Here is a 26,584-nt window from a genome sequence, read left to right as displayed (position 1 = left end):
CACTAATATCAGCACTTTTTTGTCTACTTTTCTACACAGTAGTCTTCATTAAATCAGTCCTTATCAGCTGCAGTGCAACCCAAGTGTTTTGTGACTCATATTTATTAAAGGCAATCTGTCAGGTCTCTGCTAGGTAGACCTGCAGACAGGTGTGGCACTTCAGCTTCCAAGGAAAATGCTAGAAGCAGATAGCTGTGGCACCTCAGCTTCTATGGGAAAATGCAATTTTATAACTTTGCAAATGACCATCAGCAAAGACAAAAACATCATTTGTTTTATCTCCCTACTATCTATCTGCCTGTGTCTGCAGCTCTGTACCTGGTACGGACCTGACAGATTCCCTTTAAGCCCCTATTAAATGGGGCGATGAGAGGGAGAAAGGGAGCGCCGCTTGCTTCTCATTCCATGCTGGGTAAGTGTGGGGGGCCACAGGGAGCTGCCCAGGCGATTGTCAGATCGTCCGGGCAGCCCATAGAAGATAGCGTCGGTCTGCTGCCACTGCTCCTAATATACAGAGTGACAGCAGCAGATCATTGCTATCGTTTTCATTATAAGACAACGATCAGCCGACATTGTGTATATCGGCTGATCGTCGCCTTTTATTACACAAAGCAATTATTGTACATAATGGCTGATAATGGCTTCGTGTAATAGGGCCTTTAGAGTGTACCCTTGCCCTTCTGCTACTGACATTAGGATAGGAAGAAAGCTGTCAATTTGAGGCTGTTGATGATGGCAGTTCATAAATATTGAGGACTACAGAGTGCACGCACATATTGACAAGTTTACAGGGCTTGGCTGATAATGCGGATTATAAACCTATGAGAATGTATTTTAGTTACTATGTATGCTATGTATCCTTTATTTTATACAATTTGACAAGTGTTCTTTTTAATTTTACGTAAACATGGAAAGACTGGAAAAAAAGTATCTATCCATCTATGGATAGATTTTGGGATGCTTTGATGGTGTCTGCTATGGTTAAATTCATTAGGATCTTTGGGGGGTTTGAATAACTGTTCTTATATTGTTGCTGTAGAAATCTTAGATGGAAAATTAAAGGATCTTCGTAGTGATCTAAGTTACTTTGTGGCTTGAGTTTCTTTGGTAAAATATTTAACACAAAATTTATAATAAAAGTTGTACTTACTGCTCTGACAAGACTTGGCAGCCTCCACTCCGTGCTGAGAAGGCGATGACTGTGTAACCTTCCTTGGTTATCCAGATTCCGATCGACTACATCAACACCTACTACACATGGATTCATGGGATTGGGATATTTCCTCATGGCTGCTTTGATTACTGTGTCCCATGGGTGACTGTAAGAAAAAGTATACAGTCTATTACATTATGCAACGTAGAAACATTTAGTAATCAACAATATTGCATAATATCAAGGACCACCAATTATTGCTGCCTATTCTGCCCACGCAATTTATATAGTAGTCACCATTCCCTAACTTTATCAATTAACAGATATGAGTCTCAATAATTATGGATTTTTTCATTATTTATTTTTATTTGTTTTGCACTTTTCCCATAATTGTCAAGAAGCCATGAACTTTAAATATGTGTAAATATGAAGCTGAGGGCACATAAATCAGGCTCAAACCCTCCTTCTAAGAAGCAAGAACTACAAAACAGCTGTGTACAGAGGGACTCTTCTTTTTAGGGTGCCTTCACACAGGACGTATCACAGCAGAAATCTTGCTGTGATTTTTGCAGCGAGATCCGCTATGATATAAGGTCCTGGCAGGTCACTGTGAATACATACTCACTGTGGTCTGAAAGACCACTGCGATTATGTAAATCACCCAACCCTTAATCGGCTCCCACTGTATACAATACATTACCTGTCTTCAATCCTTCCTGCACGGGGGTTAAGGGGTGGGTGATTTACATACACTCAGTAGTCTTTCAGACCACTGCAAGTATGTATTCACAGGGACCTGCCAGGACCTTACATCAAAGCAGATCTCGCTGCAAAACTCGCGAGATTTCTGCTGCGATACGTCCTGTGTGAAGGCACCCTTATTAATAATAATGCTTTTATTAGTGTAGCGTACACAGATTCCGCAGCACTTACTCCCTGTCCCCATTAGGGCTCACAAACTAAATTCACCTATCTGTATGTTTTAGGTGTGGGAGGAAACCCACGCAAACACGGAGAGAACATACAAACTCCTTGCAGATGTTGCCCTTGGTGGGATTTGAACCCAGGACCCCAGCGCTGCAAAGCTACAGTGCTAACCACTGAGCCCCCATGCTGCCCAATTAGAGATCCTTGTCTAGTATTAAATAGTTTTCTTCATTTACAGGAGAGCTCATTTGAATTTTTTTTACCCATTAAAAATTGCCTGAAATTGAGTTTCCATACACTATGAATACAGTGATTGTTACATGTCCTAAATCCATTTGGAAGCCTACATGTCTTTAGCGTACCCTCCTGATAAGGTCTCCTTACTGCAGTCTCCTTCTCCTTACCTTGTAGATCGTAAGCCCTCCTAGGCAGGGTCCTCACTCCCTATGTACCAGACTGCCATTTACCTTATTCATGTAATATGTTTTTATTTTGTAATGTTCTGTTTGTCATCCCCTATCGCTTGTATAGTGCTCTGGAATCAAGGGCGCTTTAAAAATAAATAATAATAATAGTGGGATGCTACATACAAATTGTATATCCATCTAAAACATATTTTTGGTTACTTCGGCTTCGTAGATACTGTTGCTCAAATGAAACAATTTAATTCGAGCATGCTATGGCATATGGCTGCATCCAACTTCTTCAGCCAGCGATATTGAAAAGCCGAGGCAGCGGACTGGAGTCATGTGGGATCGAGTCACGCTCATCTCTAAACAATTTCCATTTTTATACTTTAATACATGTTAAAAAACACACAGTGAAGAAAGGATGAATGCCATCAGATGTGTTTCCAGCTGTATGAATGTAAGCAAGATTCTTTTACAGTCTGAAACGCATGTTTTTTCCATACGGTTTGAAGAATGAAGCTGGAAATTGTTTTATAAGCTCCGGTCTTCTCTGCACAGTTACCACTTGTCTTATGTATTGGCACAGCCAAAGCACACAACCCCATCGGCTGGGCTGAGGATTATAGGAGGCCATCACGGTCAGTATCCATACTCCCAAAAAAAAATTACTGTGTATTTCTCAAACTAAGCTTGGCACTACCATTCAAAATGAATAAAAACTTTTCCTTTCCCATTATATAAGTTGAAAGCCATGTGTAATGCATAAAAGAAGTTCAGGATTAAGCTGTTTTATATTCAGGACACAGCAACATTCAGTCCTGACAGTACTTATACTGTTCCCAAGTATTTATACACTGGTGGGCGACGGACATGAACAGAAAGGAGGAAGCACATGAAAAAGGTTTTGGAGAATGGCAAAAGTAGCCAACCAATGATGTCTATAAGCAGCATGCCTGTTAGAGTAACACTCTATCAGTGATCAAAAGATCATACTATCTAGTCCCCTAAGTGGGACAAACTATGTCATTTGAATACTTTGATGGTGCAGATTGTTAAACTGGGTGCTTTATGGAAGTTTCTACCATACAGACCTCTTAAATCCACTTCAGTCCATTTTCTTGAAAACTGTTGCTGAACTTCTTAGGCCAATAACATCCTAAAAGGGTCATGCCCCATGTGTGGTTGTGAATTAAAGCAATACTGCATTTAGCTCCCCCCCCCAAAAAAAAAAAAAAAGAAAAGAAACAAAAACACAGGTACCGTCTGTCTGCTGAGCTGAAGTGCTTCTCTGTTGTGTGTTCCAAAATGTGCCCGGTTTCTTGGTTTCGGGAAAAAAATATTTTTAATCAGTTAGTGGGGCACCCTCACCCTAGGTCTGATACACCTCTCCTTCCTTCTTCTCCGCCCTCCTAATCATCTGTAACGCCCCGGCAAGTAGTTCTCCTTGTCATCCTCTGCTCACGCATGCGCCGTAGCATCTGGGGCATAACAAATGATGAGGAGGGCAGAAAAGAATGAAGGAGAGCCGTAGCAGGCCTAGGGCGTCCGTGCCTCATTGACCCAGCTGCTATCGATTAAAGATTGTTTTTTCGCCAAACCAAGGCACCGGTGGCATTTTAGAACAAATGACCATGAAGGACTTCAGCTTAGCAGACGGACAGTACCTGTGGTTTGGAGGAGTGGGTAGTTGAATACAGTATCGCCTTAAAGGGGCTATCTAGGATTAGAAAATACAGTTTTCTTTAAAAACATGGCCACATCTGTGTGTGTTATTACAACACAGCAGCTAGTCAAGAGTGGTGCTTACATAAAGTACAATTCATCTCTAAAAAAAACAACCCAGGGGGGTTGGGGCGAGCAAATAATAAACAAGAAACTCACCCTCCTCGTGCCTCGTAGCGTTGCTCCCGGGTCCCGTTCACAGCAGTCGGGGTCCTGCAGCTCTTCTACCTGCAACGTCATGTTCCCAGCTGAGCTATTGCCCACCCAGCCAGTCAGTGACCGTGCAATCGCTCAGCCGGGCCGTGACATTGCTGCTGGAAGAGCTGGGTACATTACGTACCTGGTTTCCACGAGGTCATGACAGACGGCTACTGTGAATGGGACCTGGGAGAGGCACAGGGAGGCAACAGAGGCACAGGGAGGGTGAGTTCACTTATTTATTATTTTCTCTCACCCCCTGCCTGCCAATTTTAGTGTTCGTGGGACTTCCTCTTTACCACCTTACAAAGTGATTACAACACAAAATGAGACAGGTCAGATTCAAAACTTGGACTTGGGTATTCCGCTCAGAATTAACTTTAATATGCTGCTGCCCAGGTGCAGAACAAGACAAACATCCTATTCTTACCTCTCCCCTCAGTGTCTTACTACATCATCTTCGGTCCCTGGCTAAACAATCCCGCCTCCACTTCTGAAACAGACTCATTCAGCTGGAGACCTTAGATGACGTAGGGGGACACTGGGGGAGCGAGCAGAGGTAAGAATAGAGTTTGTTATGTCCTTCGCCTGGGCAGCAACATATTAAAAGTTAATTCTGAACTGAATACCCCTTTAGGGTATAAACCCACACACCATATATGCAGCGTATTTACTGCTGCGATACGCAGCAAACTCGCAGCAAACTCGCAGCAAACTCGCAGCAGATTAGATCTAAATAACTGAACACAGCATCAAATCTGTACCAACAAATCTGCTGCGTATTTGTTGCATATCTGCTGCGTATATGGTGTGTGGGTTTATACCCTTAAGGCCAGAACTGTCCCAGTCTTGAAAGGGTTAAAAAAAGCTGCCACCACACTGGGTGCTTCTTATGCTCTATTACTTGCATTCTCTGACTCTCTTACCACCACACTACTAGACTTTAAGTTATGGAACAAAAAACATTCTACAAGACCACATGTATTCATTTTTAATGAGATGACAAAAATGGAAAAGGTTTGTGTTAATGCAAGAACAATGTCGGAAACTGATCCAGGGCAGTAATGTCCATCTTACTAGATGACAAACTCAAGTGATATACAAGATATAAACTATTTATAGGACAAAAACAAAATGCATGGAACAAGAAGAAAGGTGAATGGAAGAAGAAACACAACTAAAACGTAAGACCACAGTCCTATGTCATAGATATCTGACAGAGATGAGCAAAGCATGTTTCATTAAGATTCATACAAAGCACACTTCGCTCATTTCTAATATATGATCTTCTGCGAAGTACGGCAGCTTCCTGCAGTCAGTGGCTGGAAGTGCTGCTAGAACACCCCTGCTGGATCACACTAACCACAACACAGGAGAAGATTTTAATTAAGACTACTCGCAGAGTTACTGAGTAATTTATTTGATGTATTCACCTGGTGGCAATGTTCGAGAAACAGGAAGTGTAGCCATATTGGTTGAAGCATTATCACCCTGGTACTGATTCATCTCGTGAAGAGCTAGGCATCAGCTTCTCACGAGCTTATTACAGTCACCTATATTATAAGCTTAGTATAAATAGTAAGTAGTCAGGTACAGACAGTCACCTAGATTATAAGTTCAGTATAAATGGTGAATAGTCAGGTACAGACAGTACCCTATATCATAAGCGTAGCATGAATAGTAAGTAGTCAGGTCAGGTACAGACAACCACCTATATCATAAGCTTAGTATCAATAGTGAGCAGTCAGCTACAGTCACCTATATCATAAGCTTAGTATGAATAGTGAGTAGTCAGGTACAGACAACCAGCTATATCATAAGCTTAGTATGAATGGTGAGTAGTCAGGTACAGTCACCTATATCATAAGCTTAGTATGAATGGTGCGTAGTCAGGTACAGTCACCTATATCATAAGCTTAGTATGAATAGTGAGCAGTCAGGTACAGTCACCTATATCATAAGCTTAGTATGAATAGTGAGTAGTCAGGTACAGTCACCTATATCATAAGCTTAGTATGAATGGTGCGTAGTCAGGTACAGTCACCTATATCATAAGCTTAGTATGAATGGTGCGTAGTCAGGTACAGACAACCACCTATATCGTAAGCTTAGTATGAATAGTGAGCAGTCAGGTACAGTCACCTATATCATAAGCTTAGTATGAATAGTGAGTAGTCAGGTACAGTCACCTATATCATAAGCTTAGTATGAATAGTGAGCAGTCAGTTACAGTCACCTATATCATAAGCTTAGTATGAATAGTGAGCAGTCAGGTACAGTCACCTATATCATAAGCTTAGTATGAATAGTGAGCAGTCAGGTACAGTCACCTATATCATAAGCTTAGCATGAATAGTGAGCAGTCAGTTACAGTCACCTATATCATAAGCTTAGCATGAATAGTGAGCAGTCAGGTACAGTCACCTATATCATAAGCTTAGTATGAATAGTGAGTAGTCAGGTACAGTCACCTATATCATAAGCTTAGTATGAATGGCGCGTAGTCAGGTACAGACAACCACCTATATCATAAGCTTAGTATGAATAGTGAGCAGTCAGGTACAGTCACCTATATCATAAGCTTAGTATGAATGGCGCGTAGTCAGGTACAGACAACCACCTATATCATAAGCTTAGTATGAATAGTGAGCAGTCAGGTACAGTCACCTATATCATAAGCTTAGTATGAATGGTGCGTAGTCAGCTAGTCACCTATATCATAAGCAGTGGCAGTCTTTGGCACCAAGCACCCCAAGCGATTGCTTGGGGCCCCCAACATCCAGGGGGGCCCCCACGCCCCTCTCTTGTGCTCAAGACCGCTGGACAGGGCCGCTGCCCCGCTCGCTGCTGCAATCTGAACTGTAACTATATGCACTCGTAATGAGCGCTCATAGTTACATGCAGCAGCACTGACAAGGCGGGAGACATTGGCCCCCTTCCTGTCAGTCACTTTTGTGGCCACAGAAAGGGTTTTCCCTGCGGTCACAAGTGGCAGCTTTGTCCTTGTGGTGCCGGCGCTCCAGTGACATCACTGGAGCATCGGCGCCAGGACAAGGGGAGTGGGGCCTCTTGTGATCGCAGGGAAAACCCTTCCTGCGGCCACAAGAGTGAAGAGAAGAGGAGACGCCCGGACCCAGGTGAGTATAAGTGTTTGTTTTATTGTGTTATATACTATATGGGAGGGGGAGCACACAGGGGTCTGTTTAACTGGGGGAGCGCACATCGGGGGTCTATATAAATGAGGGGAGCACACAGGGGGGCTATATAACAGGGGGAACACACAGGGGGGCTATAGACTACTGGGGCTTCACAGAGGGGTCTATATACTACTGGGGGCCGCACACATGGGTCTATATACTACTTGGGGCAGCAGAATGGGGTCTATATACAACTTGGAGAGCACACAGGAGGTCTATATCCAAGTGGGGGAGCACACAGGGTGCTATATACTACTGGGGGAGCACACAGGGGTCTATATACTACTGGTGGGGCACACAGGGGGTCTATATACTACTGGGGGAACATACAGGGGGTCTATATACTGCTTGTGAGGCACACAGGTGGTCTATATATAACTGGAGGAGCACACAGGGGTCTGTATACTACTGGGGAAGCACACAAGTGGTCTATATAATACTGGTGGGGCACACAGGGGGTCTATATACTACTGGGGGAACCACACAGGGGGTTTATATACTACTGGAGGAGCACACAGGGGTCTATATCCAAGTGGGGGAGCACACAGGAGGTCTATATCCAAGTGAAGGAGCACACAGGGGGGCTAAATACCCCTGAGGGAGCATACAGGGGGCCTATATACTAGTGCGGGAGCACACAGGGGGCCTATATACTAGTGGGGGAGCACACAGGGGGTATATACAACTGGGGGAAGCACACAGGGGGTCTATATACAACTGGGCAGCACACAGGAGGTCTATATACTTCTGGGGGAGCACACGGGGGGCTATATATAACTGGGGGAACACACAGGGGTCTATATACTACTGGGGAAAGCAAACAAGGGGTATATACTACTGGGGGCAGGACACAAGGGGTATATACTATTGGGGGCAGCACACAAGGAGTATATATTACTGGTGGTAGCGCACAAGGGGTATATACTACTGGGGGCAACACACAGCGGTCTATTGTTTTGGAAGGGGGGGGGCCCAAACATAACTTCGCTTGGGGCCCCAGAAATGCCAAGACCGCCCCTGATCATAAGCTTAGTATGAATGGTGCGTAGTCAGCTACAGTCACCTATATCATAAGCTTAGTATGAATAGTGAGCAGTCAGGTACAGTCACCTATATCATAAGCTTAGCATGAATAGTGAGCAGTCAGGTACAGTCACCTATATCATAAGCTTAGTATGAATAGTGAGCAGTCAGGTACAGTCACCTATATCATAAGCTTAGCATGAATAGTGAGCAGTCAGGTACAGTCACCTATATCATAAGCTTAGTATGAATAGTGAGCAGTCAGGTACAGTCACCTATATCATAAGCTTAGCATGAATAGTGAGCAGTCAGGTACAGTCACCTATATCATTAGCTTAGTATGAATAGTGAGCAGTCAGGTACAGTCACCTATATCATAAGCTTAGCATGAATAGTGAGTAGTCAGCTACAGTCACCTATATCATAAGCTTAGTATGAATAGTGAGCAGTCAGGTACAGTCACCTATATCATAAGCTTAGCATGAATAGTGAGCAATCAGTTACAGTCACCTATATCATTAGCTTAGTATGAATAGTGAGCAGTCAGGTACAGACAACCACCTATATCATAAGCTTAGCATGAATAGTGAGTAGTCAGGTACAGTCACCTATATCATAAGCTTAGTATGAATGGTGTGTAGTCAGGTACGGACAGTCACCTAAAGATTAATACAAGTTTCTTCTCTCTCCTAACTGCTTGACAGAGACCCCACGGCCTGAGGAAGGTCCTGGCTGGACCGGAACGTTGCTCCCATGGTCTCTTGTTCTTATGTACTTACTACAACGGTTGAAGTAAAAACTTGTATTTTTTCACTGTACAATAAATATTCACATTCGCATGATCTAAACAGTTTCGTGGTCTTACTACTTATACTAGCATATTGGTTGAAGAACCTGCTGACCACAGAGCACCTACCTTAGTGGGAAGAGGTGTGCAGCACCGATCTACAGAATACCTAAGGATTAAATGACTTTTGGCCACTAGCAACACACAGAAAACACAGAGAGGGATATGCAAAAGAACACTGCAGAGACACCATCACGTGTCTCAACGTCGGTGAACTAGACAGACCTTCCTCCGGGAAGGAACAACCAAGCCAAGGAATGTCTCCAATCAAGGAAACCACCCAAGCAAGGTATCCATCCACAGACAGCTGTTTCAGGGTATTTGCCCCTCATCAGTGTGAAGTAGGATTCTGGCTAGTGGGAGCAATGCCTAGTAAGTGCATGCAAAGGACACATTCCTTGGCTTCGTTGTTCCCTTCCGGAGGAAGGTCTGGCTAGTTCACTGACATCGAGACACGTGATGGTGTCTCTGCAGTGTTCTTTTGCATATTTAATTTCCCAGGGGACAATGTTCTAGAATACACTGACTTCCAGACACGTGATGGTGTCTCTGCGGTTTTTTGGTTTATCTCCCTGAGGTCAACCAGCATCTTTTTGCATGCACTTACTAGGCATTGCTCCCACTAGCAAGAATCCTACTCCACACTGATAAGGGGCAAATACCCCAAAACAGCTGTCTGTGGATGGATACCTTGCTTGGGTGGTTTACTTGATTGGAGACATTCTTCGGCTTGGTTGTTCCTTCCCGGAGGAAGGTCTGGCTAGTTCGAGACACGTGATGGTGACATTTGATATTTGACTTCCCAGGGGGCAATGTTCTAGAATACAGTGATGTGATGTGATGGTGTCTCTGCAGTGTTTTGGTTGACCTCCCTGAGGTCAACCAGCGTCCTTTTGCAAATACAGAGAGGGATGACCCCATCTTATATAGTGGAGTTCAGTATGAACTAAAATGATTATGGATATAAAACTGAGACTCACTTAAATCTGAGATCAGTAGCACAAAGTCATTTATTCTTTTGCTACAGTTTTACAGTTACAGTTACCAACTTAAATCAACAAACAAAATGCACCGTCTGAAGGCCTCTGTGGCTGCCATGTCAAACTTACTATTACAGCCTGCCACAGGCAGACAGTCATAGCAGGCTGCCAAAATGATTTTTGATCACATCACATAAAAAAGTGATCAAAAAGCTCCATCTGCCCCCTACTTTTTACAAAAAAAATGGTGATGTAAAGCAATTTTTAAAAACAACATAAACTATATAAATTGTGTATTGCTGTAATCGTAGTTATTAAAACTGCAGATTATGGCACAAACAAGACCACCACACAGCTACTTTGACAGAATAACCAGTAATACTGATCCATAGACTACTGGTAAATTGCTTTGTTGAGTTACTGTTTTATCCAATCACACGTGCCTCACACTGCTACCCTGTCCGCCAGTTACACTTTTTCCCTCTCCTTTCCCCACCAATGGGAGTTGGTTCCAGTTTCCCCCATTAAAGGGTGGCTAGTTCCTGTTAGGAGGTCTTCTTCAGTTGGTAGATGGTGGGAAGAGACACAACTCCCTGGTCAGGGACTAGAGACTTAACAACAATTCTTTTACTAAGAGATTTACTCCAGTATGCAGTGCTAAATCCTCAGGAGGGGTAACCGTCCTCTAGGGTACATCTTGTCCACACCAGGGATCCTTTTTAACTCTCCTCAGGATAGTTACCAAAACAAGGAACTGATCCCCAGTAAGGCAAAGAGCAAGTCAGCTGACGTATCCTAATGAAGAACGCACGGCTCTCCTGGGAGGTCTCGGGAAGTCTTCTACACCCAGTAACAAAGGCCTAGGCCTCGTACTACCTCAAAATGTGGTCTCCGATATTGTGTAGGCAGAAGGCGGTCAGATAGAAAGTATCTAAACGTGAGTACGAGTATTCTTCTACACTTTTCTACGCAACCCAAATCTAATGTGCTTCTATGAAAATAAGACACCCTCCGAAAATAAGGCATAGTGAAGAATTTACATCATAGTTTAAAATAAGGCATCCCCCCCCCAAAAAGGGCATCCCCCCAAAATAAGGCATCCCCTGAAAATAAGGCATCCCCCCTGGAAATAAAGCATCTCCCTGAAAATAATGCATCCTCCAGGAAAGTAAAAACCCGGTTCCACCATGCCGCTACTCTATGCCACCCCCACCCTCCACCGCTGATGCCGCAGGCATACCACTGGTCTATGGCCCCCACATCCTGCCGCACGTCCTACTGCACGCCTGAGGTCACGTCCAGCCACCCAACGAGATGACGCCTATTCGGTGTGCCCTGTGAAGGGAAGAGGCAGTGTCCCATTAGGGGAATACGTGGGTTGCCAGTGTGATAACATCTCTGTAAAGAGGCTGGGTGGCGCGGGGAGAGACAGGACTGATGGGACAGTGAGGGGAGAGTCAGGACTGATGGGACAGTGAGGGGAGAGACAGGACTGATGGGACAGCGAGGGGAGAGACAGGACTGATGGGACAGTGAGGGGAGAAACAGGACTGATGGGACAGTGAGGGGAGAAACAGGACTGATGGGACAGTGAGGGGAGAGACAGGACTGATAGGACAGTGAGAGGAGAGACAGGACTGATGGGACAGTGAGGGGAGAGACAGGACTGATGGGACAGCGAGGGGAGAGACAGGACTGATAGGACAGTGAGAGGAGAGACAGGACTGATGGGACAGTGAGGGGAGAGACAGGACTGATAGGACAGTGAGAGGAGAGACAGGACTGATGGGACAGTGAGGGGAGAGACAGGACTGATGGGACAGTGAGGGGAGAGACAGGACTGATGGGACAGCGAGGGGAGAGACAGGACTGATGGGACAGCGAGGGGAGAGACAGGACTGATGGGACAGCGAGGGGAGAGACAGGACTGATAGGACAGTGAAGAGACTGATGGGACAGCGAGGGGAGAGACAGGACTCATAGGACAGTGAAGAGACTGATGGGACAGTGAGGGGAGAGGCAGGACTGATGGGACAGTGAGGGGAGAGACAGGACTGATGGGACAGTGAGGGGAGAGAGAGGACTGATGGGACAGTGAGGGGAGAGACAGGACTGATGGGACAGCGAGGGGAGAGACAGGACTGATGGGACAGTGAGGGGAGAGACAGGACTGATGGGACAGTGAGGGGAGAGACAGGACTGATGGGACAGTGAGGGGAGAGACAGGACTGATAGGACAGTGAGAGGAGAGACAGGACTGATGGGACAGTGAGGGGAGAGACAGGACTGATGGGACAGTGAGGGGAGAAACAGGACTGATGGGACAGTGAGGGGAGAGACAGGACTGATAGGACAGTGAGAGGAGAGACAGGACTGATGGGACAGTGAGGGGAGAGACAGGACTGATGGGACAGTGAGGGGAGAGACAGGACTGATGGGACAGCGAGGGGAGAGACAGGACTGATAGGACAGTGAGGAGACTGATGGGACAGCGAGGGGAGAGACAGGACTGATGGGACAGTGAGGGGAGAGTCAGGACAGGGAAGAAGTGTGAATTCTTCTCTGTGGGAAAATAAGACATCCCCTGAAAATAAGACATATTGCATCTTTGGGAGCAAAAATTAATATAAGACGCTGTCTTTTTTGGGGGGAAACAGGGGACTTGGACAAGACCCCCAAGACGATCCCCATGTCTGCACTAAACTACCACTACTGTCACCTTTGTATTGCACTTACGTCTTTTTCAAGTAAAAGTCCTCCTGGTTAAGTGCTGGACACCATACACTGGGGCTACCCCTTTTTCAAGCACAGTGCCCGTATGTCCAGGGGTGGGTTCTAACACCACTCTTGGGCACTGTGAAGCCCACCTTGCTGTACCACCACCACACAGCACGGTATGCTGAATACTGAGCTTGGGCATATGTGGAAGGCCCATCAAGAATGACGCATGCCGGATGCCCCTCCATTCATTCTTAATAAAGGCTTCTGAACATTGCTGAGTGTGGCCATGTGTGAAAGACCTTAGAATGACGCATGCGTGCTAGCGCTCTGTTCATTCCCTATATGTTCACACTGTAAATTAGGCTTCTTTGAGCGGAGAGCAGGGGCAGCGGAGGAGCGCGCGCTCTTCCATAGACAGGCAATGACACTCAGACAGACGGATGGAAAGTGAATATACCCTAAAGGCCCTATTACACGGAACAACTATTGGCCGTATTCGGCCGATATCGGCCATTACGGCTGATAATCGTCCCATGTAATAGAAGGCAACGATCGGCCAACATGAACAATGTCAGCTGATGGTTGCTATAATTTGTCTTTCAACATGTCGAAAGACAAACGACTGTGATATCAGCGATTTGCTGCCGTCACTACGTGGAATAGGAGCGGCGGCAGTAGACCGCCGCTATCCTCTATGGGGTGCCCGGACGATCTAGCGATCACCCGGGCAGCCCCCCACAGTTCCTTGTGGCCTACCTTGCACTTACCTGCTCGCTGCCGCTCTGCGTGATAACGACGGCAGCGAACAGGGAACGAGGAGCAAACTAGCGCTGACAGCTCCTCCAATCGCCCCGTGTAATATGGGGCTCAAGGGTTTCTGAACATTGCGGAGGGCTGAGTTTTCTTATATGCAAAAGGCCCATTGAAAATGACACATGCTGCTGCTCCCTTCTTTCAGGGGACAACTGACCTTAATTGCAGGGATCAGTAGGGATTGATCAGCTACTTATCTCTTATCATATATATTATGTGGACAGGGGATCACTTTTGATCTTGGGATAACCCCTTTAAATCAGCCATGTGACGTGCAGAAGCCGGCAGGACCCCAGGACAATGCCCAGCTACCTGAACACATGCTCCGAGCTCCAGATCTTCATGTCTTCCTGTGCTGGAGCAGCCGCGCTATCAGTGCAGTATGGAGGAGCCGGTCCGTGTCATCCTCAGCCCTGGAGAGGAGCGCCGAGCACACCGCACGTCTCTACGGACGGGACCACGGTCATCCTGGCGGCCGGTGGGCGTGGGAGCCGAACAAGTGTATCCCGGCTCTGCTGCTGCCTCCCGGGTACCGGCTGCTGAGGATGCTGCCTCCTCCCTCTAACGTATCGCATCAGCACCGCACGTCACCACCGGCCATACAGGCACCGGGAGGAGGAGGGAGGACGGCCCAGTGCATTGTCTCCTGCACCAGAGCTCAGTGCTGAGGCTGCTGCACAGGGGGAGAGATGGCGTCTGCTACATATACCAGGGAGAGAGGGCACCATCATAGGGAGAGATGGTGTCCTATATATATACCAGGGAGAGAGGGCACCATCATAGGGAGAGATGGTGTCTGCTACATATACCAGGGAGAGAGGGCACCATCATAGGGAGAGATGGTGTCCTATATATATACCAGGGAGAGAGGGCACCATCATAGGGAGAGATGGTGTCCTATATATACCAGGGAGAGAGGGCACCATCATAGGGAGAGATGGTGTCCTACATATACCAGGGAGAGAGGGCACCATCATAGGGAGAGATGGTGTCCTATATATATATACCAGGGAGAGAGGGCACCATCATAGGGAGAGATGGTGTCCTATATATATACCAGGGAGAGAGGGCACCATCATAGGGAGAGATGGTGTCTGCTACATATACCAGGGGCAGGGGTTACTACATATACCAGGGAGAGAGGGCATCATCATAGGGAGAGATGGTGTCCTATATATATACCAGGGAGAGAGGGCACCATCATAGGGAGAGATGGCGTCTGCTACATATACCAGGGAGAGAGGGCATCATCATAGGGAGAGATGGTGTCCTATATATATATACCAGGGAGAGAGGGCATCATCATAGGGAGAGATGGTGTCCTACATATACCAGGGAGAGAGGGCACCATCATAGGGAGAGATGGCGTCTGCTACATATACCAGGGAGAGAGGGCACCATCATAGGGAGAGATGGTGTCTGCTACATATACCAGGGAGAGAGGGCACCATCATAGGGAGAGATGGCGTCTGCTACATATACCAGGGAGAGAGGGCACCATCATAGGGAGAGATGGTGTCTGCTACATATACCAGGGAGAGAGGGCATCATCATAGGGAGAGATGGTGTCCTATATATATACCAGGGAGAGAGGGCACCATCATAGGGAGAGATGGTGTCTGCTACATATACCAGGGAGAGAGGGCACCATCATAGGGAGAGATGGTGTCCTATATATATACCAGGGAGAGAGGGCATCATCATAGGGAGAGATGGTGTCTGCTACATATACCAGGGAGAGAGGCGCCATCATAGGGAGAGATGGTGTCTGCTACATATACCAGGGAGAGAGGGCACCATCATAGGGAGAGATGGTGTCCTATATATACCAGGGAGAGAGGGCATCATCATAGGGAGAGATGGTGTCCTATATATATACCAGGGAGAGAGGGCACCATCATAGGGAGAGATGGCGTCTGCTACATATACCAGGGACAGGGGTTACTACATATACCAGGGACAGGGGTTACTACATATACCAGGGACAGGGATTACTACATATACCAGGGACAGGGATTACTACATATACCAGGGAGAGAGGGCATCATCATAGGGAGAGATGGTGTCCTACATATACCAGGGAGAGAGGGCATCATCATAGGGAGAGATGGTGTCTGCTACATATACCAGGGGCAGGGGTTACTACATATACCAGGGACAGGGATTACTACATATACCAGGGACAGGGATTACTACATGTACCAGGCACAGGGATTACTACATATACCAGGGACAGGGATTACTACATATACCAGGGACAGGGATTGCTACATATACCAGGGACAGGGATTACTACATATGCCAGGGACAGGGATTACTACATGTACCAGGGACAGGGATTACTACATATACCAGGGACAGGTGGCATCATCATAGGGAGAGATGGTTTCCTATATATACCAGAGACAAGGATTACTATGTATACCAGGGACAGGGATTGCTACATATATCAGGGACAGGGATTACTACATATACCAGGGAAAGGGATTACTACATATACCAGAGACAGGGATTACTAAATATACCAGGGACAGGGATTACTACATATACCAGGGACAGGGATTGCTACATATACCAGGGACAGGGATTACTACATATACCAGGGACAGGGATTACTACATATACCAGGGACAGGGATTACTACATGTACCAGGGACAGGGATTGCTACATATACCAGGGACAGGGGCACCATCATAGGGAGATATGGTGTCCTATATATACCAGGGACAGGGATTACTACATATACCAGGGACAGGGATTACTACATATACCAGGGACAGGGGGCATCATCATAGGGAGAGATGGTGTCCTATATATACCAGGGACAGGGATTACTACATATACCAGGGACAGGGGGCATCATCATAGGGAGAGATGGTGTCCTATATATACCAGGGACAAGGATTACTATGTATACCAGGGACAGGGATTGCTACATATACCAGGGACAGGGATTACTACATATACCAGGGACAGGGATTACTAAATATACCAGGGACAGGGATTACTACATATACCAGGGACAGGGATTACTACATATACCAGGGACAGGGATTACTAAATATACCAGGGACAGGGATTACTACATATACCAGGGACAGGGATTGCTACATATACCAGCGACAGGGGCACCATCATAGGGAGAGATGGTGTCCTATATATACCAGGGACAGGGATTACTTCATATACCAGGGACAGGGATTACTACATATACCAGCAGGGGCGGTCTTGGCATTTCTGTGGCCCCAAGCAAAGTTATGTCTAGGCCCCCCCCCCTCGACATGCGTTCCAAAACAATAGACCGCTGTGTGTTGCCCCCAGTAGTATATACTCCTTGTGCGCTACCGCCAGTAATATATACTCCTTGTGTGCTGCCCCCAATAGTATATACCCCTTGTGTGCTGCCCCCAATAGTATATACCCCTTGTGTTCTGCCACCAGTAGTATATACCCCTTGTTTGCTTCCCCTAGTAGTATATAGACCCCTGTGCTGCCCCAGTTGTATATAGACCCCTTGTGTGCTGCCCCCAGTTGTATATACCCCCTGTGTGCTCCCCCACTAGTATATAGGCCCCCTGTGTGCTCCCTCACTTGGATATAGACCTCCTCTGTGCTCCCCCACTTGGATATAGACCCCTGTGTGCTCCTCCAGTAGTATATAAACCCCCTGTGTGGTTCCCCCAGTAGTATATAGACCCCCTGTGTGCCCTACCAGTATTATATAGACCCTTTGTGTGCTGCCCCAGTAGTATACAGACCTCTGTGTGGACTCTTGTCCTGGCGCCGATGCTCCAGTGATGTCACTGGAGCACCGGCACCACAAGGACAAAGCTGCCACTTGTGACCGCAGGGAAAACCCTTCCTGCGGCCACAAGAGTGACTGACAGGAAGGGAGCCAATGTCTCCCGCCCTGTCAGTGCTGCTGCATGTAACTATGAGCGCTCATAGTTACAGTTCAGATGGCAGCAGCGAGCGGGGCAGCGGCCCTGTCCAGCGGTCTTGAGCACAAGAGCGGGGCGTGGGGGCCCCCCTGGATGTTGGGGGCCCCAAGCGATCGCTTGGGGTGCTTGGTGCCAAAGACCGCCACTGGTAGTAATCCCTGTCCCTGGTATACGTAGTAGTCCCTGTCCTGGTATATGTAGCAGCACACCATCTCTCCCTATGATGGTGCCCCTGTCCCTGGTATATGTAGCAATCCCTGCCCCTGGTATATGTAGCAGACGCCATCTCTCCCTATGATGGTGCCCCTGTCCCTGGTATATGTAGCAATCCCTGCCCCTGGTATATGTAGTAATCCCTGTCCCTAGTATATGTAGCAATCCCTGCCCCTGGTATATGTAGTAATCCCTGTCCCTGGTATATGTAGTAAACCCTGTCCCTGGTATATGTAGCAATCCCTGCCCCTGGTATATGTAGTAATCCCTGTCCCTGGTATAGGTAGTAATCCCTGTCCCTGGTATATGTAGTAATCCCTGTCCCTGGTACTACATATACCAGGGACAGGGATTACTACATATACCAGGGACAGGGAGTACTACATATACCAGGGACAGGGATTTCTACATATACCAGGGACAGGGATTACTACATATACCAGGGACAGGGATTACTACATATACCAGGGACAGGAATTGCTACATATACCAGGGACAGGGATTACTACATATACCAGGGACAGGGATTGCTACATATACCAGGGACAGGGATTACTACATATACCAGGGACAGGGATTACTACATATACCAGGGACAGGGATTACTACATATACCAGGGACAGGGATTACTACATATACCAGGGACAGGGATTGCTACATATACCAGGGACAGGGGCACCATCATAGGGAGAGATGGTGTCTGCTACATATACCAGGGACAGGGATTACTACATATACCAGGGACAGGAATTACTACATATACCAGGGACAGGGATTGCTACATATACCAGGGACAGGGATTACTACATATACCAGGGACAGGGGGCATCATCATAAGGGAGAGATGGTGTCCTACATATACCAGGGACAGGGATTACTACATATACCAGGGACAGGGGCACGATCATAGGGAGAGATGGTGTGCTGCTACATATACCAGGGACAGGGGGCATCATCATAGTGATAGTATGGAGGGTGAGATGTCCTGCTACATATACCAGGGGCATCATCATAGGGAGAGTATGGGGGGGGGGGGGGGTGAGATGTGCTGCTACATATACCAGGGACAGGGGGCATCATCATAGGGAGAGTATGGAGAGGAAGGGATAAGGGCGCTAGCTTGTGTAGTGTGGTTGGTATTGGTAGACAGAGAGTGCTCCACCACAAAACGCAGTCACCTGGAAGAGTTGTGCAATGTGAATAGGCACAACTCTAGTAAGCGTATGTCTGTATCACCTCAGCCAACCGAGGAACAATCACCGAGCAACAATGATGTGATATGCAAAGCAAAAAATCCTCACCGGACCTGAGGGTAATAGTACCCTCAAAAAGGGGCGCAGGTGATTATAAAAACTCGGTGATGTGCATATCCTTGCTAATATACAAGTGCAGCATTAGTGACCACAATTGGAAGTCATCACTCCTTAAGTATTAAAGGAGTTATCCAGCGGTACAAAAACATGGCCACTTTTCCCCCTACTGTTGTCTCCAGTTCAGGTGCGGTTTGCAATTAAGCTCCATTTACTTCAATGGAACTGAGTTTCAAAACCCCACCCAATCTGGAGACAAGATAGGGGGGAAAGTGTCCATGTTTTTGTAGCGCTGGATAACCCCTTTAAAGGAAACACTGGATGTGCCTACTGCTGATACCAGGGACAGGTGGCAGGAGAGAACTACAACTCTCAGCCTGCCTGGGCTGTTCCTATACATTGCAGAGTGGACACACAGGTGCAGAGATAACTTATATGTCCCAGCATGCTCAGTCTGTTCCTATACATTGCAGTGCGGACACACAGGTGAGGAGATTACTACAACTCCCAGCATGCTCGGTCTGTTCCTATACATTGCAGAGCGGACACAAAGGGGAAGAGAACTATAACTCCCAGCATGCTCAGGCTGTTCTTGTACAGGACTCCTAATCGTTGCCTGAAGTGACTAATCACAGCGCAGCTTACACTTAATCATAACAGTAAATGGAATATAAGCTGCGCTCTGACTGGTTGCCATGGACAACAAGGACAGTTATGATAAGTGAGGCTGACAGGCTCCTCCTCTGTTGAGCACTGTAGCCCCGCCCCCTGGCCAGTCATGTGACTGCAGATCCTTCGACAGCTCTGTGCCTGATGTCATAGTAACCTTTGTTCTTGATGTCATAGTATGAAAATGACATCATCAAGTAATATAGAAGAAGTGACTGAGCTGCCTGTCACTGAGCTTCTGCTTGGACTTGAGGTTAGTTTGCCTCCTTCATTCTCCTGTCACCTCCCTCAAATTCTGAATACTATAAGTGACATGAGGGGCCATGACAGCTGGGGGCCAATGCCATAGTAGCTGAATAGGGCCCCAATGATTCAAAGGAGCAGATCATCACCACCTCTCCTGACTAGTATTATACATGGCATGTGGGGAATGGGGCCACTAGAGCAGGTGTTATGCTGGGGCCACAACATTTCTGCCTTTGTCTCCAGGATAATATTGTTTTCATCATTTCCAGATCCTGTCACCGAGTTGGTTTTCGGGAATATGGTAAATAATCACTTCCTCTTCTTTTTTTGCCCTTTTTATACTCCAGGGACATTGTTATAAATTAAAAATAAAACTATATATGAAAGACAAGGTTTTATGTATGGTATAGCTGAAATTATGCCGCCCATATTTAGCAGATAATACCGCCATACAGAGAGCAGATATCATCACCATAGTGAGTGATACTGACTACCACCATGACCACCTAGGACCACAGAATTACAAGCCCCCCCCCCCCCCATTGGAAAGCGCTGTGGAGCATGTCAGCTCTATAGAAATAAAGGTTCATATGGTTCTTACCATCCTCTCCTATCTGTCACTTTCAGGTCCCTGTGAAATATGACGGAAAGGCTCTGAAGTACGTATTTCACTATAATGTCTTGTAGGGTGAGTGAGGACATGATGTGCAGGGGCTGCTGTGGAAGAAAGGAGGAGAGTGTAAAGCTCCAGAATAGCACTCTCTGCCATAGACTTCATGATCACTGCTGTAGACCAGTAGAAAACTCTCAGAGCTCCATAGGAAGGTTACCCCTATAGTATGACCCCAATTATAGTGTGACCCCATATAGTATTTCCCCCACATAGTGTGACCCCACTATAGGTTATCCTCCAATAGTGTGACCCTGGTATAGTATAATCCTACTTATAGTATGACCTCCCTTTAGTTTTACCCCCAGTACTGTAACCTCCAATAGTGTGACTGCCCCTATAGTGTGACCCCGGTATAGTATGACCCCACTTATAATATGACCTCACTTTAGTTTTACTCCCATTACTGTAACCTCCAATAGTGTGACCCACCCCTATAGTGTGATTCCTAGTAGTGAGACTCCTCAGTAGTGTGACCCACCTATAGTGTAATGCCCAGTAGTCTGACAGCCCCTATCGTGTGCCCCCCCTTATAATGTGACCCCCCCCCCTATAGTACAACCCTCTGTAATAAGACTTCCCTATAGTGGGACCCTGAGTAGTATAACTGCCCCTATAGTATGACCCCCCCCCCCCAAAAGTGTGATGCCCCTATAGTGTGATCTGCAGTAGTGTGACCTCCCTATAGTGGGACCCCCAGTGGTGTGAATGCCCCTATAATGTGACCTTCCCTATAGTGGGACCCCCAGTAGTGTAACCTCCCCTATAGTGTAACCCTTAGTAGTGTGACCACCACTATATTATGACTCCTTAGTAGTGTGACCCTCAGTAGTGTGACCACCCCTATTGTGTGACCTTTCTTATAGTGGGACCCCCTTATAGTGTGCTCATCTATAGTGGGACCCCCTTATAGTTTGACCCTCAGTAGAGTGACCTCCTTATAATTTGACCATCCCTATTGTGTGACCCCCCCCCCTTTAATGGGACCCGTTTACAGTGTAACCCCCTTACGGTGTGACCACTTTATTGTGTGACTCCCCTATAGCAGGACCCCCAGTATTGTGACTATAGTGTGATTATATGATTATATGACTATGTGATTATATGATTGTGACTATAGTGTGATTGCACCTTGCTGATAATCTGCAACTGTCAAACCTGTGGTCTTTTTCATGGATTTGACCCCTGGTAGTGTCATCTACCAAATAGACAGACCCCTAGTAGTGTGACCACCTCTAGAGTGTGACCCCCCCCCCCCCCCCCCCGTATAGTGTTACTGCACCTACAGTGTGACCTTCCATAGTGTGAACCCCCATTAATGTGACCCTCCTATAGTGTGACCCCTAGTACTGTTACCTCACATAGTGTGACCATCATCCAGTAATATGACCCCAAGTAGTGTGACCCTCAATTGTAGGACCCACCTTTAATGTCAGCCAGTGGTATGATGGCCCTTATAGTGTGACTTTCCGTAGTGTGACCGACACAACAGTGTGACACCCCACCCCCCTATAGTGGGACGACTAGTAGTGTGAGCGCCTTTATAGTGTTACCCTCAGTCGTGTGATCCCCTTATAGTGTAATTAATCAGTAGTTTGGTCCCTGGTAGTGTGGCCACCACTATAGTGTGACCCCCAGTATTGTGACCCCTTATGTAGTGTGACCTCAGTAGTGAGATTGCAAGTATAGTGTGACACCCCAGTAGTTTGACCCCCGGTAGTGTCACCTTCCATATAGTGTGACCCAGAGTACTGCGACCACTCCTACAGTGTAACTTCCCTGTATTGTGTTACTGCCCCTACTGTATGACCTCCCATAGTGTGACCCCCTAGTAATGTGACCCTCCCATAATGCCACCCTCAGTAGTGTAGCCTCCAGTAGCATAATGGTTTTAAAGTGTGACCGCCCCCTGTTGGGTGACCCTAAGTAGCCCCTACAGTGTGAACTCAATAGTGCGACCCTTCAAAAACGTGACCCCCCCTATAGTGTGACCCCCTTCATACTGCAACTCCCACACGCAGTGTTACCCCTTGTTGTGTGACCCTCCCTATAGTGTGACCCCCCTATTGTGTGACCCGTTTATAGTGTGACCTCCCATAGTGTGACTGTTAGGGTGAGACTTACAATAAAAGTCTCTCAGATATACCTGGGCCTTGCCAAATTGGTAAAGTATTGGGGCAGCTTCAGTCTGCCGCAAGTATCAACCAAACACATGAGACCGCGCCAGTGTTCAAGCTGACTCTGTTTATTATGGGAACAACCCTTAGTTTACAAGAAAGTTTCAAAATATAGGAGGAGGAATAGGAGGAGGACGCAGGTGTATTCCCACATTCTACATAAGGAGTCATTTTATTAGTCTCCATCCTCCCTAGCTGTTATCTATTGGCAAAGACTCCCAGTCCAGACCTTGAATTTAAAGTAGAGAGCACAAAAAATTCCATTAGGAATAGAAAATTGTCAGTAACAGGGGGGGGGGGGGGGGGTGTCTGCCTGCAGAGCATTACACAAAGCAAATATACATTTTAAGAATATAACACATATATAAAATAGACTTAACTCCACATTTTCCCCCATTTGAACCCACATCCACCTCCCCTTCACCCCCATTGTCCATTCTTTATACTTCTTTGCCGGACTCTGCAAAGCACAACGGTTGAAGGAGGTGCAAGGGTTCAATCAGTCCTTTATACTGTTGAGAGAGTCCTTGTCCTGGACCTCCATGATGCATGATATCCACAGTATGGTGTATGCACATGAAATGAAACATTTTAGTCTCACGATTACATATAATACCAATAGACGTAAGGCGAATGGAAAAAGAGCTTGAAGTACACCCATAAGCTATACTCATAAGCTTACAAGATTCAGAAATTAGAAAGTGTCTCCCCACCAGCTATCCCTGTTGGTGCTATTATCAGCTTTGTATTTGCCTCTCGGGTGTACATTATCAAGTCTACATTCTTATTACAGTTAACATCAGTTATTTAAATCCAGCTTTTCCCTGGTCCCGGCCTTAAAATCATCAGGTACCCCCCCCCCCTTGACACCCCTAAGGTATCAATATAAACATGTGGGTCAAAACTGCCAGGGACTCTGTAGTTCAGTGGTTCCAAATGTAAAATAACACTTTGTGAGGAGGAATCCTCCATCTTATATCATATCAGCAAGAGGAAGAGGGTGGTCGTAATAAGAAACTGAATACAAGAACAAGGGGACACAGTCTGAGTTTAGTTGGGGGAAAGGCCAGAAACAACACAGGGGAATATTATTTTATTGAGAGTAGTAGTAGATGCTTGAACAAACTATCAGCAGATATGGTAGGTAGATCTGCAGTAACTGAAAGAGAAAACTAATAGGGCAGACTAGATGGACCGAAGGGTCTTTCTCTGCCAACAATGTTCTATTTTTCTACCTACTAAAAGAAAACAAATGTGTAAGTCTGTACAGTATACATCAATATACAGCTTAGTTACAGCAAAACAAATCAAAGCTATTATCAATATCCAAACTAATATCTGTATGATTCCTTAAAACCATCTTCCAATGAGATGTAAATTACAGAGTTTAATTATGAAAAGAAAAACCAATAATCCTCATCAGATGCTGCCGGTACTTTACACCATTCTTCTCATCTGCTCCACTTTGCCTACTGTCATCATTACTCAAAAAATTCCAGTTGTATCTACATAGTGGCAGCATATCCGTCCAATAACAAACTAACCAAACCTTATTGTCTCATCACTCCTATCCCTAATCCTGACTACCAGGGCCGCCATCAGGAATTTCTGGGCCCCGTACACTCAAAGTGTCTGGGCCCCCCAGTCGCCCCCAAAAAAACAACTTTGAAAAACCATATGTAAATTACCCCATGTAGTCATGTGGGCGGCCCTCAGTGGCGAAGTAGTCATGGCTCACACAAAAATATCTTCTCTATTTACACCTGTAATTTCCTGAGTGCCAACGTCATTGCTGGGTAAAATAACAGATTGACAAAATATCAGGGCTTACCATGAAGAGATGACCCCCATTAATATAACACACAAACATCGTATACACACAGCACATACTATATATATTACATACATCATATACACACAACACACACTGTATACATTACATACAGTCACACTTTAAACAGATATGTACACATGTATGTACATTTTATATTTACATCCATACTACTAATACACAGGGCCAATTCTAGCTTTTCTGCTGCCTGAGGTTAAAATTAAAATGATGTTCTGCAGCAACTGAAGTGTGTATTATGATGTTCTGCAGCAGCTGAGGTGTATGATGATGTTCTACAGCAGCTTAGGTTTATGATGAAGTTCTGCAGCAGCTGAGGTGTAGTATGAGGTTCTGCAGCAGCTGAGGTGTATGATGATGTTCTGCAGCAGCTGAGGTGTATGATGAGGTTCTGCAGCAGCTGAGGTGTATGATGATGTTCTGCAGCAGCTGAGGTGTATGATGAGGTTCTGCAGCAGCTGAGGTGTATGATGAGGTTCTGCAGCAGCTGAGGTGTATGATGATGTTCTGCAGCAGCTGAGGTGTATGATGAGGTTCTGCAGCAGCTGAGGTGTATGATGAGGTTCTGCAGCAGCTGAGGTGTGTATTATGATGTTCTGCAGCAGCTCAGGTGTATTATGATGTACTGCAGCAGCTGAGGTGTATTATGATGTTCTGCAGCAGCTCAGGTGTATGATGAGGTTCTGCAGCAGCTGAGGTGTGTATTATGATGTTCTGCAGCAGCTCAGGTGTATTATGATGTACTGCAGCAGCTGAGGTGTATGATGAGGTTCTGCAGCAGCTGAGGTGTAGGATGAGGTTCTGCAGCAGCTGAGGTGTGTATTATGATGTTCTGCAGCAGCTGAGGTGTATTATGATGTTCTGCAGCAGCTGAGGTGTATGATGATGTTCTGCAGCAGCTCAGGTGTATGATGAGGTTCTGCAGCAGCTGAGGTGTGTATTATGATGTTCTGCAGCAGCTCAGGTGTATTATGATGTTCTGCAGCAGCTCAGGTGTATTATGATGTTCTGCAGCAGCTCAGGTGTATGATGATGGTATGCCGCAGCTGAGTTGTATTATGAAGGTAAGCAGACATCATACTACACCTCAGCTGCTGCAGAGCCTCATTATACACCTCAGCTGCTGCAGAACCTAATCATACACCTCAGCTGCTGCAGAACCTCATCATACACCTCAGCTGCTGCAAAACCTCATCATACACCTCAGCTGCTGCAGAACCTCATCATACACCTCAGCTGCTGCAGAACCTCATAATACCTCAGGTGCTGCAGAACCTCATCATACACCTCAGCTGCTGCTGAACCTCATAATACACACATCTCAGCTGCTGCTGAACCTCATAATACACACATCTCAGCTGCTGCTGAACCTCATAATACACACATCTCAGCTGCTGCAGAACCTCATAATACACACCTCTCAGCTGCTGCAGAACCTCATAATACACACCTCTCAGCTGCTGCAGAACCTCATAATACACACCTCTCAGCTGCTGCAGAACCTCATAATACACAC

The 26,584-nt window shown here is 46.3% G+C and overlaps 1 protein-coding gene across 4 annotated transcripts in view; it reads right to left on the bottom strand.

Annotated features, from left to right (window-relative positions):
• Window positions 1–26,584, bottom strand: part of PRELID3A (PRELI domain containing 3A) — a 38,552-nt gene that overhangs the window by 5,705 nt on the left and 6,263 nt on the right. For 3 of the 4 annotated variants that reach the window (XM_069960109.1, XM_069960108.1, XM_069960111.1), the window contains exon 2: window positions 1,151–1,319. In XM_069960109.1, coding sequence (XP_069816210.1) covers window positions 1,151–1,319 — 169 coding nt within the window. Of the gene's footprint in view, window positions 1–1,150; window positions 1,320–14,303; window positions 14,553–26,584 lie in introns of those variants that run through there. The other variant, XM_069960110.1, reaches the window with a different exon arrangement.

This window comes from Dendropsophus ebraccatus, chromosome 2 (genome assembly GCF_027789765.1).
Source record: "Dendropsophus ebraccatus isolate aDenEbr1 chromosome 2, aDenEbr1.pat, whole genome shotgun sequence".
NCBI lineage: Eukaryota > Metazoa > Chordata > Amphibia > Anura > Hylidae > Dendropsophus > Dendropsophus ebraccatus.
This window is presented reverse-complemented; position numbering and strand designations above follow the sequence as displayed.